Genomic DNA, 12,403 nt, shown 5'->3' on the forward strand with positions numbered 1-12,403 from the left:
ACAGACCAACATACTGCTTGAGATCCTGTTTCTGCATATCTCAGCTTAATAAGGAACATCCGTGTTGCTTTATAAGTAGTTAAGACTCCCTATACATCGGTTCAGCCCCCAGTATAATGGTTGCTTACCATTAAGAAGCACATTTCTTGATTTTCATGAAACTTTGAACAGTTTTAGCTAATGGATCAGGAAGGCTTACAATCGATTTTCCTCTGGGAAAGAATTGGTAATGGTTAAAATGATTAAAAGCAGTGCTTTTGTAGTTCATTTTGGAATTGTGAATAGGCTGTGATTATCATGCACTCAGGTCATTAACTGCAATTTTATTTTTTCACAGGGATTTGGTGCAGAAAGAAAGATCCGTCAGGCTGGCGTCATTGACTAACCACATCCACAAAGCACATCATTAATCTGCTATGATCAAGTTGGGGGGATTCTGGTGAAGGGTCTGAATATCTCCCTCTTCATCCCTCCCCAAAACCTGGAATACTTATTCTATTGAGCTATTACACCAATTTTAACACCTTCCTCGTGTTATGTTTAAAAAAATAAATAAATTTAAGAAAACCATTTTAAAATTATGCACAGTTGCAGCCTGGAAAACTTAAGGTGGCGCCTTGTAGTATCAATTTTAGGAGCTTTATTTGGTGCATTTAACGCAACTGGTAACTGCAAAATCCACTTTGCCCGTGTTAAGTGAAAAATATAGACTGTTACCTTGTTGGCCCTATGAAATTCTGCACTTGATATTTAGTATATACTCTACCTTCATTACTTCTGGCAAGATGTCCTGCCTTAGCACTCAGTTGCATTCTTTTTCTTTTCTTTCCTGTTCATTATGCTTTAATTCTGAGGACCATATGAGGGTAGACTATATTAATTACAAAAATTTGTATAGGCAAACCATTTCCTTAAGTTGATGGCCAAATGTTAAAATGTTATTTTTCATATCATTTATAATCTTGTCACAGTCCACTTAACGAAGTTCCGTTAGATTTCAACAAAAATTATCTTCCAGAGTAGTTTTTTCTTTCCTGGGATGGGGTGGGGGGGTAAATTTACTACAATTAGTATGTATGGTGCAGAATTTCATGCAAATGAGGTGTGCCAGGAGTGTGATAATTTAAACGTATTTAAAGAAACAAAGACGAATGCACAGACTTGCTGCTGCTTAGATCACTGCAGCTTCTAGGACCCAGTTTCTTTTACTGATTTAAAACAAAACAAAACAAAACAAAAAAAATAAAAAAAGTTGTGCCTGAAATGAATCTTGTTTTTTTTATAAGTAACCACCTGGTTCCTGTGTCCTGTAAAATACAGGCACTTGACCCTTGGTGTAGCTTCTATTCGGCTTTATATCACGGAAATGGATTGGTCTGATTTCTTGGCCCTCATCTGGAATTGGCCACATACAGGGTCCCTGGCCAGTGGACTGAAGGCTTTGTCTAAGATGACAAGGGTCAGCTCAGGGGATGTGGGGGAGGGCGCTTTTATCTTCCCCGTTGTCGTTTGAGGTTTTGATCTTCTCTGGGTAAAGAGGCCATTTATCTTTGTAAACACAAAACATTTTTGCTTTCTCCAGTTTTCTGTTATTGGCGAAAGAATGGAAGCGAATAAAGTTTTACTGATTTTTGAGACACCAGCACCGAGCGCTTTCATTATTGGAACGTCCTGTTTGGGAGGGGCGGGTCTGGGTGTGGCCTGCCGCTGGCCTCCCGGGTCGGGGCCCACGTGGCCGGGGCGGGGACACGGGCGCCCGGGGCGCCGACTGATTACGTAGCGGGCGGGGCCGGAAGTGCCGCTCCCTGGTGGGGGCTGTTCATGGCGGTTCCGGGGTCTCCAACATTTTTCCGGGTGGTGGTTCTAAATCCGTTCGCAGCGGAGGCACCGGAGCTGGAGGTAAGCCTCTGGCGGGTGTCGCGTTGGGCTTTGGAGCGTACAGTCGTCTGGCCATTGCCGGGAATCGAGCGGAATCTGTGAGCTGAAGACAAAGGCCTGGGCGGGGGTCCTTCGGTTTTAGTCCTACGGGGAAGACATTTGGAGACAGGAGGGAGAACCTGAAGAGTGGGCGTCCTGGAGGCAGCCCCCTAGAGCTGGGAAGCCTGGCGGGAGGGGCAGGAAGGGGGGGGGTTCCTTTACCTTAGGCCGAGGGCGGGGCGCAAAGACTGCCGAAAAATAGATGAGGGTGGGGGTAGCTCAGAATTCGGAGACCCACAGTAACTTGTGTTTTTGCATTCCGGAGTCACTCTGAGAACCAAATGAAGGGTCACGTGTGTAGAACCGATACATTTTCAACGCTGGTTTTACTTAACTACTAATGTACTTTGAAGTACGGTAGAGGTGGCTCGCCAATTAACCGTAATTGCTGCTTTCCCACAGGTTCTTGCTGGTGTGAAATGACTGAGTACAAACTGGTGGTGGTTGGAGCAGGTGGTGTTGGGAAAAGCGCGCTGACAATCCAGCTAATCCAGAACCACTTTGTAGATGAATATGATCCCACCATAGAGGTGAGGCCCAGTGTAGTCCGCCGACCCTGCTTTTCTTTCGGTTTACTCGCACCCATGCCCTTTAGCTATTCTTTAGCTAAAGGAATAATCAGGAGAGAAAGTGGAAAGTTATTGTGGGTGCTGCGTTCATTAATACAATAAATAAAGCTTTCCAGTTTTGTGGAGAAGAGTTCATTTTTACGAGCTGCTGAAGATGTTCCAAAAAGTTCAGTTTTTAACAGTTCTGTAAACTTGCAAAGTCAGTGTTGAACTCATTTAGTTTCTTCGTCTGTGACAGCTGTGTTTTTAAAAAAACACACAGGCCATAGGTAGAGTGACTGAATAATGTGGGAGGGTGGAGATAAAGGATCCAGAGACCTGGGGGTTCCCCAGCTTTGATTTCCTGGCTTGTTGAAGCAGCAAAGACTGTGGGTTGGAGTAGAAGGGGCATGAGATTTTGAGTCACTGTGCCTAGGATTTCGGTCCCTGTTTGCAGTTTGTTTAGTGATGTGATAGTGAGCAAATCACTTCATCTGTATGAGCCTTGTTTTTGTCATCTATTAAATTGCTATAAGGAAACGGGTCCTGCCTACCATACAGGGATGATGTGAAAAATCAAATGTGTTTACGTTTTTTGTGAATGGTAAAGCACTGGATAAATAGTACTTATTAAAAATCCTGTTGTCTTCATGGGAGTTCATGTTATAGATTGGCTTTAATGAATGGCAAAAACTGTTTAATAAAAGACCTTGCAATTTTATTCCATTTGGAAATGTGTAACTCTATTTATTGATTTTTTTTTTTTAATTTTTAGAGAGGGAAACATCAGTTTGTTGTTCCACTTGTTTATGCATTTGCTGGTTGATTCTGTGTGTGCTCTGACCAAGGATTGAACCCACAACCGTGGCTTAGTGGGGCAGTGCTCTAACCAACCGAGTTACCCAGCCAGGGCCTAGAAGTGTGTAGCTCTAGAGATTATTTTGTTTTAATACATACTCTGGTCTTCCTACTGTGTAGCCACTGAGTGTTTAATGCCAGCTAACTCTAATAATAGCCGTTATTAAAAATTATTTATTCTTTGCAAAAATCTTTTATTTTAGGTTTAGCAGCTTTCATATGGATAGTTAGAACCATTTACTATTTTTCAGAGTGTTAGTTATTGTGGGGTAATTTCCATATAGTAAAATACATACATGTTATATTTACAGCTCAGTGACTTTTTAAATTTGTATACACTTACGTAATAACCACCACTCAGACAAAAAAAATGTTCTGTTTCCTCCTATGCCCCAGAGAGTTCTCAGATGCCCTTTCCAGTCAGTAAACTCCCCTACCCTGCCAGGAAATAACCACTTCTGACCTCCGTTATAAAATAGTTTGACTAAAACCTATCTTTATAATTTTTGTTTCGCTCATCTCCTAGAACAGTCAGACACTTACCTATATTTCATGCTCTGAGAAGTTTTGGCGATGTGAATTCCGTTAGTTTAAGTACAGCCCCAATGAAGTGAGTTACAGAGGAACTAATTCATCAGTGGGCTGGGAAACTAGGTTGAATTCTGTTTCTGGAGCCAGATTTTTTACTAAGTGTGATGAGGGTTTTTTATTTGACTTGAATTCCCAGAACACAAGTGTTAAAATATAAGTAAAAATTTTGTCTTCTAGCCAAATTGAAAAATTTTGCCTTCTAGCCATATTTTTTTAAAATATGATTTGTGCATCTGTCTTTCTGATGATTTAATTATATGTCCACCTTATTTGTAACCTTTAGGAGATTGATTGAGGAGTATTGTCCAAAGGTACAATCTGTCATGAAGAGAAGAATATTTTGATATTATGACCTTGTCTGATACAAAAAGTATTTGTGTGCTTAATCATAAACACAAGTGACTCTGTAACCAGGGCCAGGTTATAAATAATGGAGGTATGTTTAGAAATTTAAATGTACAATAACCACTCAAATAAGGAAAGTTCAGTTCATACCTTAGTAAAATACACTGTGATTAATCTCTAGTCTATCTGCAGTAGAGCTGCCTTTTGAATTTCCTCCTTTTTTTTTTTTTTCATCTTTTCCAGGAACAGAGTGTTCACATTTTCCTTTCTGCAGGCATATAGGATTTGGGGCAGATTTTTGATGTTGTTGTTTTTTAAGATTTTACTTATTTTTAGAGAGGGGAAGGGAGGGAGAAAGGGAGAGAAACATCAATCTGTGGTGCCTCTTGTGCACAGCACCCCCGCCGCCCCAACCCAGGCATCTACTCTGACTGGGAATCGAACTAGTGACCCTTTGGTTCGCAGGCCAGAGCTCAGTCCACTGCGCCACACCAGCCAGGGTGGATTTGGGGCTTTTTTCCTAGTAAGACATTAATTACTTTCTGTTTGTGATTATATATTATTAGCAGGTTGAGGAACAAACCAGACAGACTGAAATGGACTTGGGTAGGAGCTTGAAATGGACTTGGGTAGGAGCTTGTTTAACCTTGGCGATAGCATAGCATTCCCTGTGGTTTTTAATAAAAGTGGAATCTCCCTCTCACTGCCTCCCCACACCCTCCCCCCAGGATTCTTACCGAAAGCAGGTGGTTATAGACGGTGAAACCTGTCTGTTGGACATCCTGGACACAGCGGGCCAAGAGGAGTACAGTGCCATGAGAGACCAGTACATGAGGACAGGCGAAGGCTTCCTCTGTGTGTTTGCCATCAACAATAGCAAGTCGTTTGCAGATATTAACCTCTACAGGTACCAGGAGCATTATTCTGAAAGGGTGGTCTTTAAGTGGGTTCTGAAGCTTGTCCGGGGATGACTAGGAAAGATAACAGTGTTTTAATTTTGAGAAGGGTTGGTTTTAGGTTGTTTGGCATTGAGAATCTGGGGTTATTACCGAAAGCTAATGCTGGAATTGATACAATACACAATGGCTAGAATGTGTGATGGGATATCAGTGCAGCCTGCTAGTGAGAGTGATTCAGAACTGGAGGGGTTGTTAGAGCACAAAGGAATTTCAGAGAGGAAAAACCTGCGAACCGTTCTTCAGCAGGTAATAGCGGTGATGCTAGGAAGAAACAAGCGCGGAGAAGATAAAGAGGAAAGCAAGGCAAAGGGATGTGAAGATGGCCTTTCTCTGTAAAGCCATGAAGTTTCAAAGCTCATTTGGACCACAGAAAAGAAAGAACACAAAAATGGAGTCCAGGAGGCAGTTTATTAGGTTTTTGGGGTCATGACTGTTAACTACTAGCAGAGTCAGGACCAAAAATCCTGGGCTCCTTTTCTTAACTCCATGTTCTTTCAGCAGAATAATGTCATGGTTCAGAATGTAGCTGCCTGGCTTGAACCTTGGCTCCTTCATCTGTTAGCCCTGGTGCTTCTGGGCAAACTACTAAATCTCTGTGCCTGTTTCCTTATCTATAATGAGATTATAGTACCTACTGAGAGGTGTGGAAATTAAATTAATAACTACATAAATGACTCAGAACAGTGCCCCCCACGCAGAGAAGGCTGTGCGACCGTTCTGCGCACAGCCCTGGGTCCTGGCTCATGCCCCGTCCACATGAAGAAGGCCACTCACAGAGGCAGCTGGTTCAAAACTGAGTTCAGAGAGAGAGAGAATGCCCAGCACTTGGCAGGCTGCTATTATTTTCTCAATTGCTAGAGGTCCTTTTCCTTTTTAGGCTGTCTTGTATTGTCCCTTTACATAGGCTGCTGCTATCACTCACCAGTGTAATGCACTTCAGGCATATGACTTTGTATGTAATCCAGGGGTAGACTCGAAAAAAATTGAAAAATTTTTATGTTCCTTGGCCATATGAGCCACTGACTTTTTCAGTATTTAGTAGCTACAGATGATTAGTGGATATAGTTGGACATCAGAGATACGGAACATTTCCATCATTCTAGAAAGTTCTGTTGGACAGTATTGGTCAAGAGAACCTAGAGGAGTGTTTTCCAAACGGCTCGGTAGTGTGTCTTATGTGTCACTGAAGGGAGTGCCGTCACTGTGGAGTTCCAGATCCTGTAGACCCTCTTAATAAGAGCAGTTCTGGGGTTCTTTTTATGTCTGAGCCTCCCAGCTCTAGTTCTGCTAGAAGGAAACATTGGGAGAGCACCCACCTAGAGACGTGGATAAATATCATCACTCTCAAGGGAAACTCAGAAAGTTACTTTACTTTTTGTACTTCAGACCTTAATCTGGAATGCGATTCAGAGTTGCCAGTTACATTCAGAGCCAAGTTCTTTGGAGAACCAAGCGTCCTAACTAGGGCATGTGTCAAGGCAGATTAACCTTCCATTTCCACTAGAAGGTGAATGGGTACTTGGCTTTCCTATGGCTGCTGAATCAAGTCTAAGCCAGTCTTGTTACGCAAGGTCTTTTACAAGTAGTAGGAAAAAAGTGAAACTCACTCCTAGAAGCTAAGAGGACTAGATAAAATTTGCTAGATTCTTTTCCTCCCTAGCTGTTTATGCGTTCCAAAAAGCTTATTCTTATAATATATTCCCCCTTTTAGGGAACAGATTAAGAGAGTGAAAGACTCAGATGATGTCCCTATGGTGCTAGTGGGAAACAAGTGTGATTTGCCAACACGGACAGTTGACACAAAACAAGCCCACGAACTGGCCAAGAGTTACGGGATTCCATTCATTGAAACCTCAGCCAAGACCAGACAGGTACAGTACAGCTTCCAGCATCTGGCAAGGGTTTATTTAAGGCAGACAAGGTTGATTAATTGACTCTTTGCCAGAGGTGTGATCCACATTCTTTGCTGTTAGGGATTTTTAATAGTGTTCTATTTTAATCTTTGGTTTAAACCCAGAATAAACTTGTTAACATTTTGGTGTGGAATTTTTACATTAATATGCACAAATATTACTAAAATGAAGACCTTTGATTAAAGATAAGAGTTAGTCTTTGCTCTATCAACACCAGCCCCTGTATAGGGTTTAAGTTCTTTGGAATGGAATCTCTAGATCTGGTAGTTCTGTATGTCCCACATTACCAATTTTCCTTTGCTTGAAAGCTACTTTTGCAAAATGTGCCATTTGTATAACATCCTGTTAATGTAATTCAATAAGAATGCTAAATTTAGTGTCCTCTTTCTAAACCGCCCTATTTTAAAAAAAAGAAAAAAAGATTTTATTTTTAGAGAGAACAGAAGGGAGGGAGAAAGAGAGAAACATTGATGTGTGAGAGATGTATCAGTCACTTGCCTCTCGCATGCCCCCAGCTTGGGACCTGGCCTGCAACCTCGGCAAGTGCCCTGACTGGGAATCGAACCGGCAGCCTTTCAGTTCACGGGCTGGTGTTCAGTCTGTTGAACCACACCAGCTAGGGCTGAACAGCCTTACTTCGTCATGAATGATTTAATAATTGGTATTCTAAATCCAGATGAAGCAGTGAGAGAAAGCTTACAACTTGGATTGTATCTGTTTAGGCTGTCCTTATCATTTTTACAGGGTGTTGAAGATGCCTTTTACACACTGGTAAGGGAAATACGTCAGTATCGAATGAAAAAACTCAACAGCAGTGATGATGGGACTCAAGGTTGCATGGGGTTGCCTTGTGTGGTGATGTAACAAGGTGAGAATGTGATCTCTTGACGTAATTATAAATCAGGCAATTTGGAGGAGTGTTGCTATTGTCATTTTTTATGTTGTTATTCACCTGAGAATTTCTGCTCACTTGTAACTATAAAATGTTTTCCTTGTGGTGCCCTTCCTGAGAGTACTGAGATCTAAACTGTTTTTAAAACATTTAATTACTTTGCAGGCATTGTGACATTTTCAGTAATGCTAGAAATTAGAAGACATTATTGATGAACTATGTGAATACCACCTTCTTGGCACCAACCAAAAGTGTGAAGAAGAATCACTACCTCAAAACTAGATGATAATGACACGGTGTTTTTTCTTACAGATACTTTTAAAGCTCTAGCATCCGACGAGAGCCATTGCCAAGGTAGGAGAAGTCTGGCAGTCAGTGGAGTAGGATTCCTGTTGATTTCTTCACTTTCCGTTCCTTACACTCCCCAGGTGACACTTACACGCGCGTCCCGTCTCATTGCAGCTGCACTGACACCCTGGTCCTGACTTCCTGGAGGAGAGAGAAGTATTCCTGTTGCTGTCCTCAGCCTCACAAAGAAGCTCCTGCTGCTCGCCCAGCTCTCAGTAGATCAGTACATTGTTCTCTGTTTGAGAAGTTCTCGGAATAACTACCTCCTCGCTTGATTGTCTGACCAGAGAAATGAACCTCTTGTTACTCCCCAGTATTTTTCCACCCTGGGTTCTTCCCCACACACACCTCTGTCACCCCAGGTTTTTCATCTGATAAGCCATTCACCCTCTGAAAGAGAACCAAACTGTAGACATTAAATTGTCTAGAAAACAATGTCTTGAGGTCTAATGTAGCAACTGCTGCGGGTGTTTTTGTTTTTGTTTTTGTTTTTGTTTTCTGTTGAACTGGGAACTATATTGGTTTTTGGAGAAATGTCATAAATTACTGTTTTGCTGAGAATATAGTTAATGTTGGTGTTTGGTTGTTTGTAATGTTATCAACTGTATTCTATAAACTGGCATCTGCTCTGTATTCATAACTACAAAGGTGAATACAGACTTTTGAGTCTATCCTAGTCTTCTTGACTTTCATGCAATTAAATCGAACTCTCACAATGAAGTGCCTTTTTCCTAGAAGTGGGTTGTAAACTTCCTGTACAATACTTCAGTGGAATGGATGTCTCAGAAACCATGACACATGAAAACCAATGTCTGAGGTATGAGTAGGACCTGTCTACCTTTGAGGGCAAGATACACCGATATGATAGCAGATGCCATTTCTTGTATGTGTGAAGTTGGCTTTTCAGAGACCTGATTTTAGGTTCTCCCAAGAGAAGGATAAAACTGGAAACAATTATAAATAATTTCACTTAATTTTTACCCATGCTCCACTTTTTTTTGTAGGTTACTACCTATCAAATGTATGTACTTTGTTTCTTCTAGTTTACTGGTAATCTAATGTTCAATGAACTTCCATTCGTATTTAAATTTGGGTTATATCCGAAGGCTCTGCATTTGCAGATGTGCAAAACTAAAAACTCAATGAAGTTTTATTTAATATTGTGATCAATGATTTTGAAGCCTCCAACAGTGTATTAACAGACTCATTTTCAATGCATATCGTGGTATCCTAATGCTGTATATATTAATAATTGCCCTCAGGCCCTCACCCGCTGTAGTTTGATTATTTCAGGTGAGTGGAGCATGGTGCTAAATGGACCAGGGTCACCATCTCAAAACCTGAGCGAGCCAGCTAGCATCACAGAGGGAGGAGGTCTTCCACATTCGCTCATTGCACCAGTACCCTGGCTGGTAGTTTGGCCAGGTGTGTGCTGTTAGTCCTGCATGGAAGGAAGTGGTCAGTTAACACAAGTCCTCGATCGTAACTGGAAAAGCTTGGTATCCTGAAAAGGGTCAGCTTAACAGTCTTTATAAATAAATTATCTAGACTCTTTGTTTAGCCATGTGGAAATTCAATGGTGCCAGTATTTCTTCTCATGTTTTTGAGAATGAGGGTACCTCAGATCAAAATTGTTTTGAAGTTGATTTTTTTTAAACCCTCAGCTGAGAATATGTTTATTGATTTTAGAGAGAGGGGAGGGGGGAGAATAACATCGATCGGTTGCTTCCTATACATGCCCTGACTGGGGATCGAACCCACAACCTTCTGGTGCATAGAATGACGCTCCAACTAACTGAGCCTCCTGGCCAGGGCTCAGATCAAGATTTTTTTAACTTTCTGTATTCTTCATGTTCTTTAAAGGTTTTAAAACAAGATACTGGTTAGTTAGTCTGTGCATACAAGAATACAAAAGCTGAGTTTGTTCAGAACAAGAAGCCACCTTTGGATCGGAATTGCTGTTTGAGAAAGGAATGGAAACAATATGTTGTTAGTTATGAGGATTTGGAGGCTTGACTTTTCTGTGCAAATAATATCCTGGTAATTCTAATGAAAAATAGACTTACATGACTTCAGTAAAGGCCCAGGCCAAAATAGCCACTCGCTGTCCTGCTCTTTTAATATGTAAATACTTACTGAGGTCCTCCATCTTCTAACACAAATTTTCATTTATTAAGCAAACTCCACATTGCCTTCAAATGAATTCAGAAGAGGGGAAGAAGTCCATGCTGCGTCCAGAGTGTAATAAACTCAGAGTTGTGCTCCTCGGCGTCCATTCTGAGAGCTCTCGCAGTACTGTCAGCCACCGGTAAGCGGGAACTCTGCCGCTTCTGCCCCTGCCACTTTCGGGCGTTGCACTCATTCTTCCGGAGGCTGGATTGAAGCTTGTCACCTCAGTCGACACCCTCTTCCTCTTCTCTTTGTGACTGACAGTGGGATCCTTTTTCTAATGTCAAATTAGGAGAAAAGATAACTGATTTGGGGCTCTTGTGCCCATTGCCCTTGTATGTATATACCTTGTCATGTTCTCAAGTATGTTGCAAGCACAGAAATACCTAAATGGGGCCAAAATTCAGACTTGAAAATGTTCTTTTAATAGCTTAAGAACTTACATTTAGGTGTGAATTTTGGCACAGTGGAGTGACAAAGTTACAGTTGAATGCTGAATAGTTTCAGTTAGTGTGGTGTAAAATGTGGTGTTTAGAATATGTTTGTAATTGCTGAAAACAATTCTAGTTTACCTCAAAATCTGAAAGTCTCTTTCCCCAAGCTAAGTGCCTGGCCAGCTGTCATAAATTACACATTACTCTGGTGGTTGGTTTTTTTAAAGGTTGTTCGTTCAAGAGTGTGAAAATTCGATGTTCTGTCTAAAGGCCACCATGCCTGATCTGTTAAGTGCTGTATTTGTTCCCAGCAGCGTACTATAGAATGTTACTTGGTAGCACAATATCATACTTATCACAATTTTCACTTTAGGAGTGTAATGGGTAAAATTATTTTCAGTGTATATTTTAGTGGGGCCCATGTTTAGTCGTTCATCATCCTTTGAACTGCTGTGAATTTTTTATCTTGACTTGAAAGCAAGAATAGAGAAACACTTTAAAGAGACTTTTTTTCCCCCATTCCAGAGTTGGTGAGCATAGTCACAGTTTGCAGTCATGAACTCTTAAGCTGGCAGCTATAACCAAGAACCAAAATATGGTGCACTCAGCTTCTTGTAATTCTTCTCTGCCAATAAATTACAAGAAACAAAGATAATGCATTAGGGAAAATATTTTATTTGGGTTGTTTCCATAAAAGGGACTGTAACTCTTACAAATTATTTTTCATCTTTGCAGTTTCTTTAAGCAGTCCAGTGTGCCACAAAATTATTTTAAAGTGTTTCATATAAGAATTGTTTCAAACGTGTTTCTGTTACCAGAGTAGTTGTAGATATGTTTCAGATATAACTGGTGATTTTTAAAAGCCTGAGTACTGACCTAAGAAACAATTGTCTGAATTCTACTCTGGAGGGAAGGTATGATCTTGATGGATGGTGTATGAGCTTTACATTGCTGTGCCGTCAGATAGAGGTAAAAAGACTGATTGACTGATTGTGCAATTCTGCTGTTTAAATGGAAACTATTGGCCTCCTTGGCCCTACATGGAAGGGCTGATATTTTAAGTTGCCTATATTATTGTAAATTAATCCATCCTAATTTTTAAAAATTTGGTTGAATGTTTTTCCTTTTAAATGTTTAAACAATAAAAACTGGAAGTTCTTTGCTTAGTTATAACTTTTTCCACCGAAGTGCCCTTATTGAACGTTAATATTTCAGGCTTTTGGATGTGAGTTCCTTATTTTATCTCAGTATAAAATGTATCAAAGCCTGCTTTAAATGGTTACTTGGGGGATGATTCATTGCCATGATTCACAGTTGTATGTCACGTTCTCCCATATTAACACAAAGTGATTAAAGCTCCCACTGGACA

The 12,403-nt window shown here is 40.8% G+C and overlaps 2 protein-coding genes across 5 annotated transcripts in view; both read left to right on the forward strand.

Moving 5' to 3' along the window:
- Positions 1-1,639, forward strand: part of CSDE1 (cold shock domain containing E1) — a 33,147-nt gene extending 31,508 nt beyond the window's left edge. For all 4 annotated transcript variants that reach the window (XM_054564924.1, XM_054564925.1, XM_054564926.1 and 1 more), the window contains one exon: positions 338-1,639. In XM_054564924.1, the coding sequence (XP_054420899.1) occupies positions 338-385 (48 nt within the window). In that variant the 3' untranslated portion in view covers positions 386-1,639. The remainder of the gene's footprint in view (positions 1-337) is intronic.
- Positions 1,640-1,791: 152 nt separating this feature from the next.
- NRAS (NRAS proto-oncogene, GTPase) lies at positions 1,792-12,181 on the forward strand. The gene is made up of 7 exons (XM_054565064.1): positions 1,792-1,899; positions 2,380-2,507; positions 5,048-5,226; positions 6,990-7,149; positions 7,936-8,059; positions 8,396-8,437; positions 8,546-12,181. The coding sequence occupies exons 2-5, from the start codon at positions 2,397-2,399 to the stop codon at positions 8,053-8,055; spliced, it is 570 nt and encodes a 189-aa protein (XP_054421039.1). The 5' UTR covers positions 1,792-1,899; positions 2,380-2,396; the 3' UTR covers positions 8,056-8,059; positions 8,396-8,437; positions 8,546-12,181.
- The last annotated feature ends 222 nt before the right edge of the window (positions 12,182-12,403 follow it).

The sequence above is a fragment of the Pteronotus mesoamericanus genome, unplaced genomic scaffold, assembly GCF_021234165.1.
Source record: "Pteronotus mesoamericanus isolate MK-2021 breed Mesoamerican mustached bat unplaced genomic scaffold, CSHL_Meso_final scaffold_99, whole genome shotgun sequence".
Lineage (NCBI taxonomy): Eukaryota > Metazoa > Chordata > Mammalia > Chiroptera > Mormoopidae > Pteronotus > Pteronotus mesoamericanus.

Bases quoted from the DNA above. Each gene is read 5' to 3' on its own strand.
- NRAS (XM_054565064.1), top strand. From the start codon at position 2,397: ATGACTGAGTACAAACTGGTGGTGGTTGGAGCAGGTGGTGTTGGGAAA. The intron at 5,227-6,989 runs GTACCAGGAGCA...TCCCCCTTTTAG, and splicing joins GCAGATATTAACCTCTACAG to GGAACAGATTAAGAGAGTGA. The intron at 7,150-7,935 runs GTACAGTACAGC...TCATTTTTACAG, and splicing joins CCTCAGCCAAGACCAGACAG to GGTGTTGAAGATGCCTTTTA.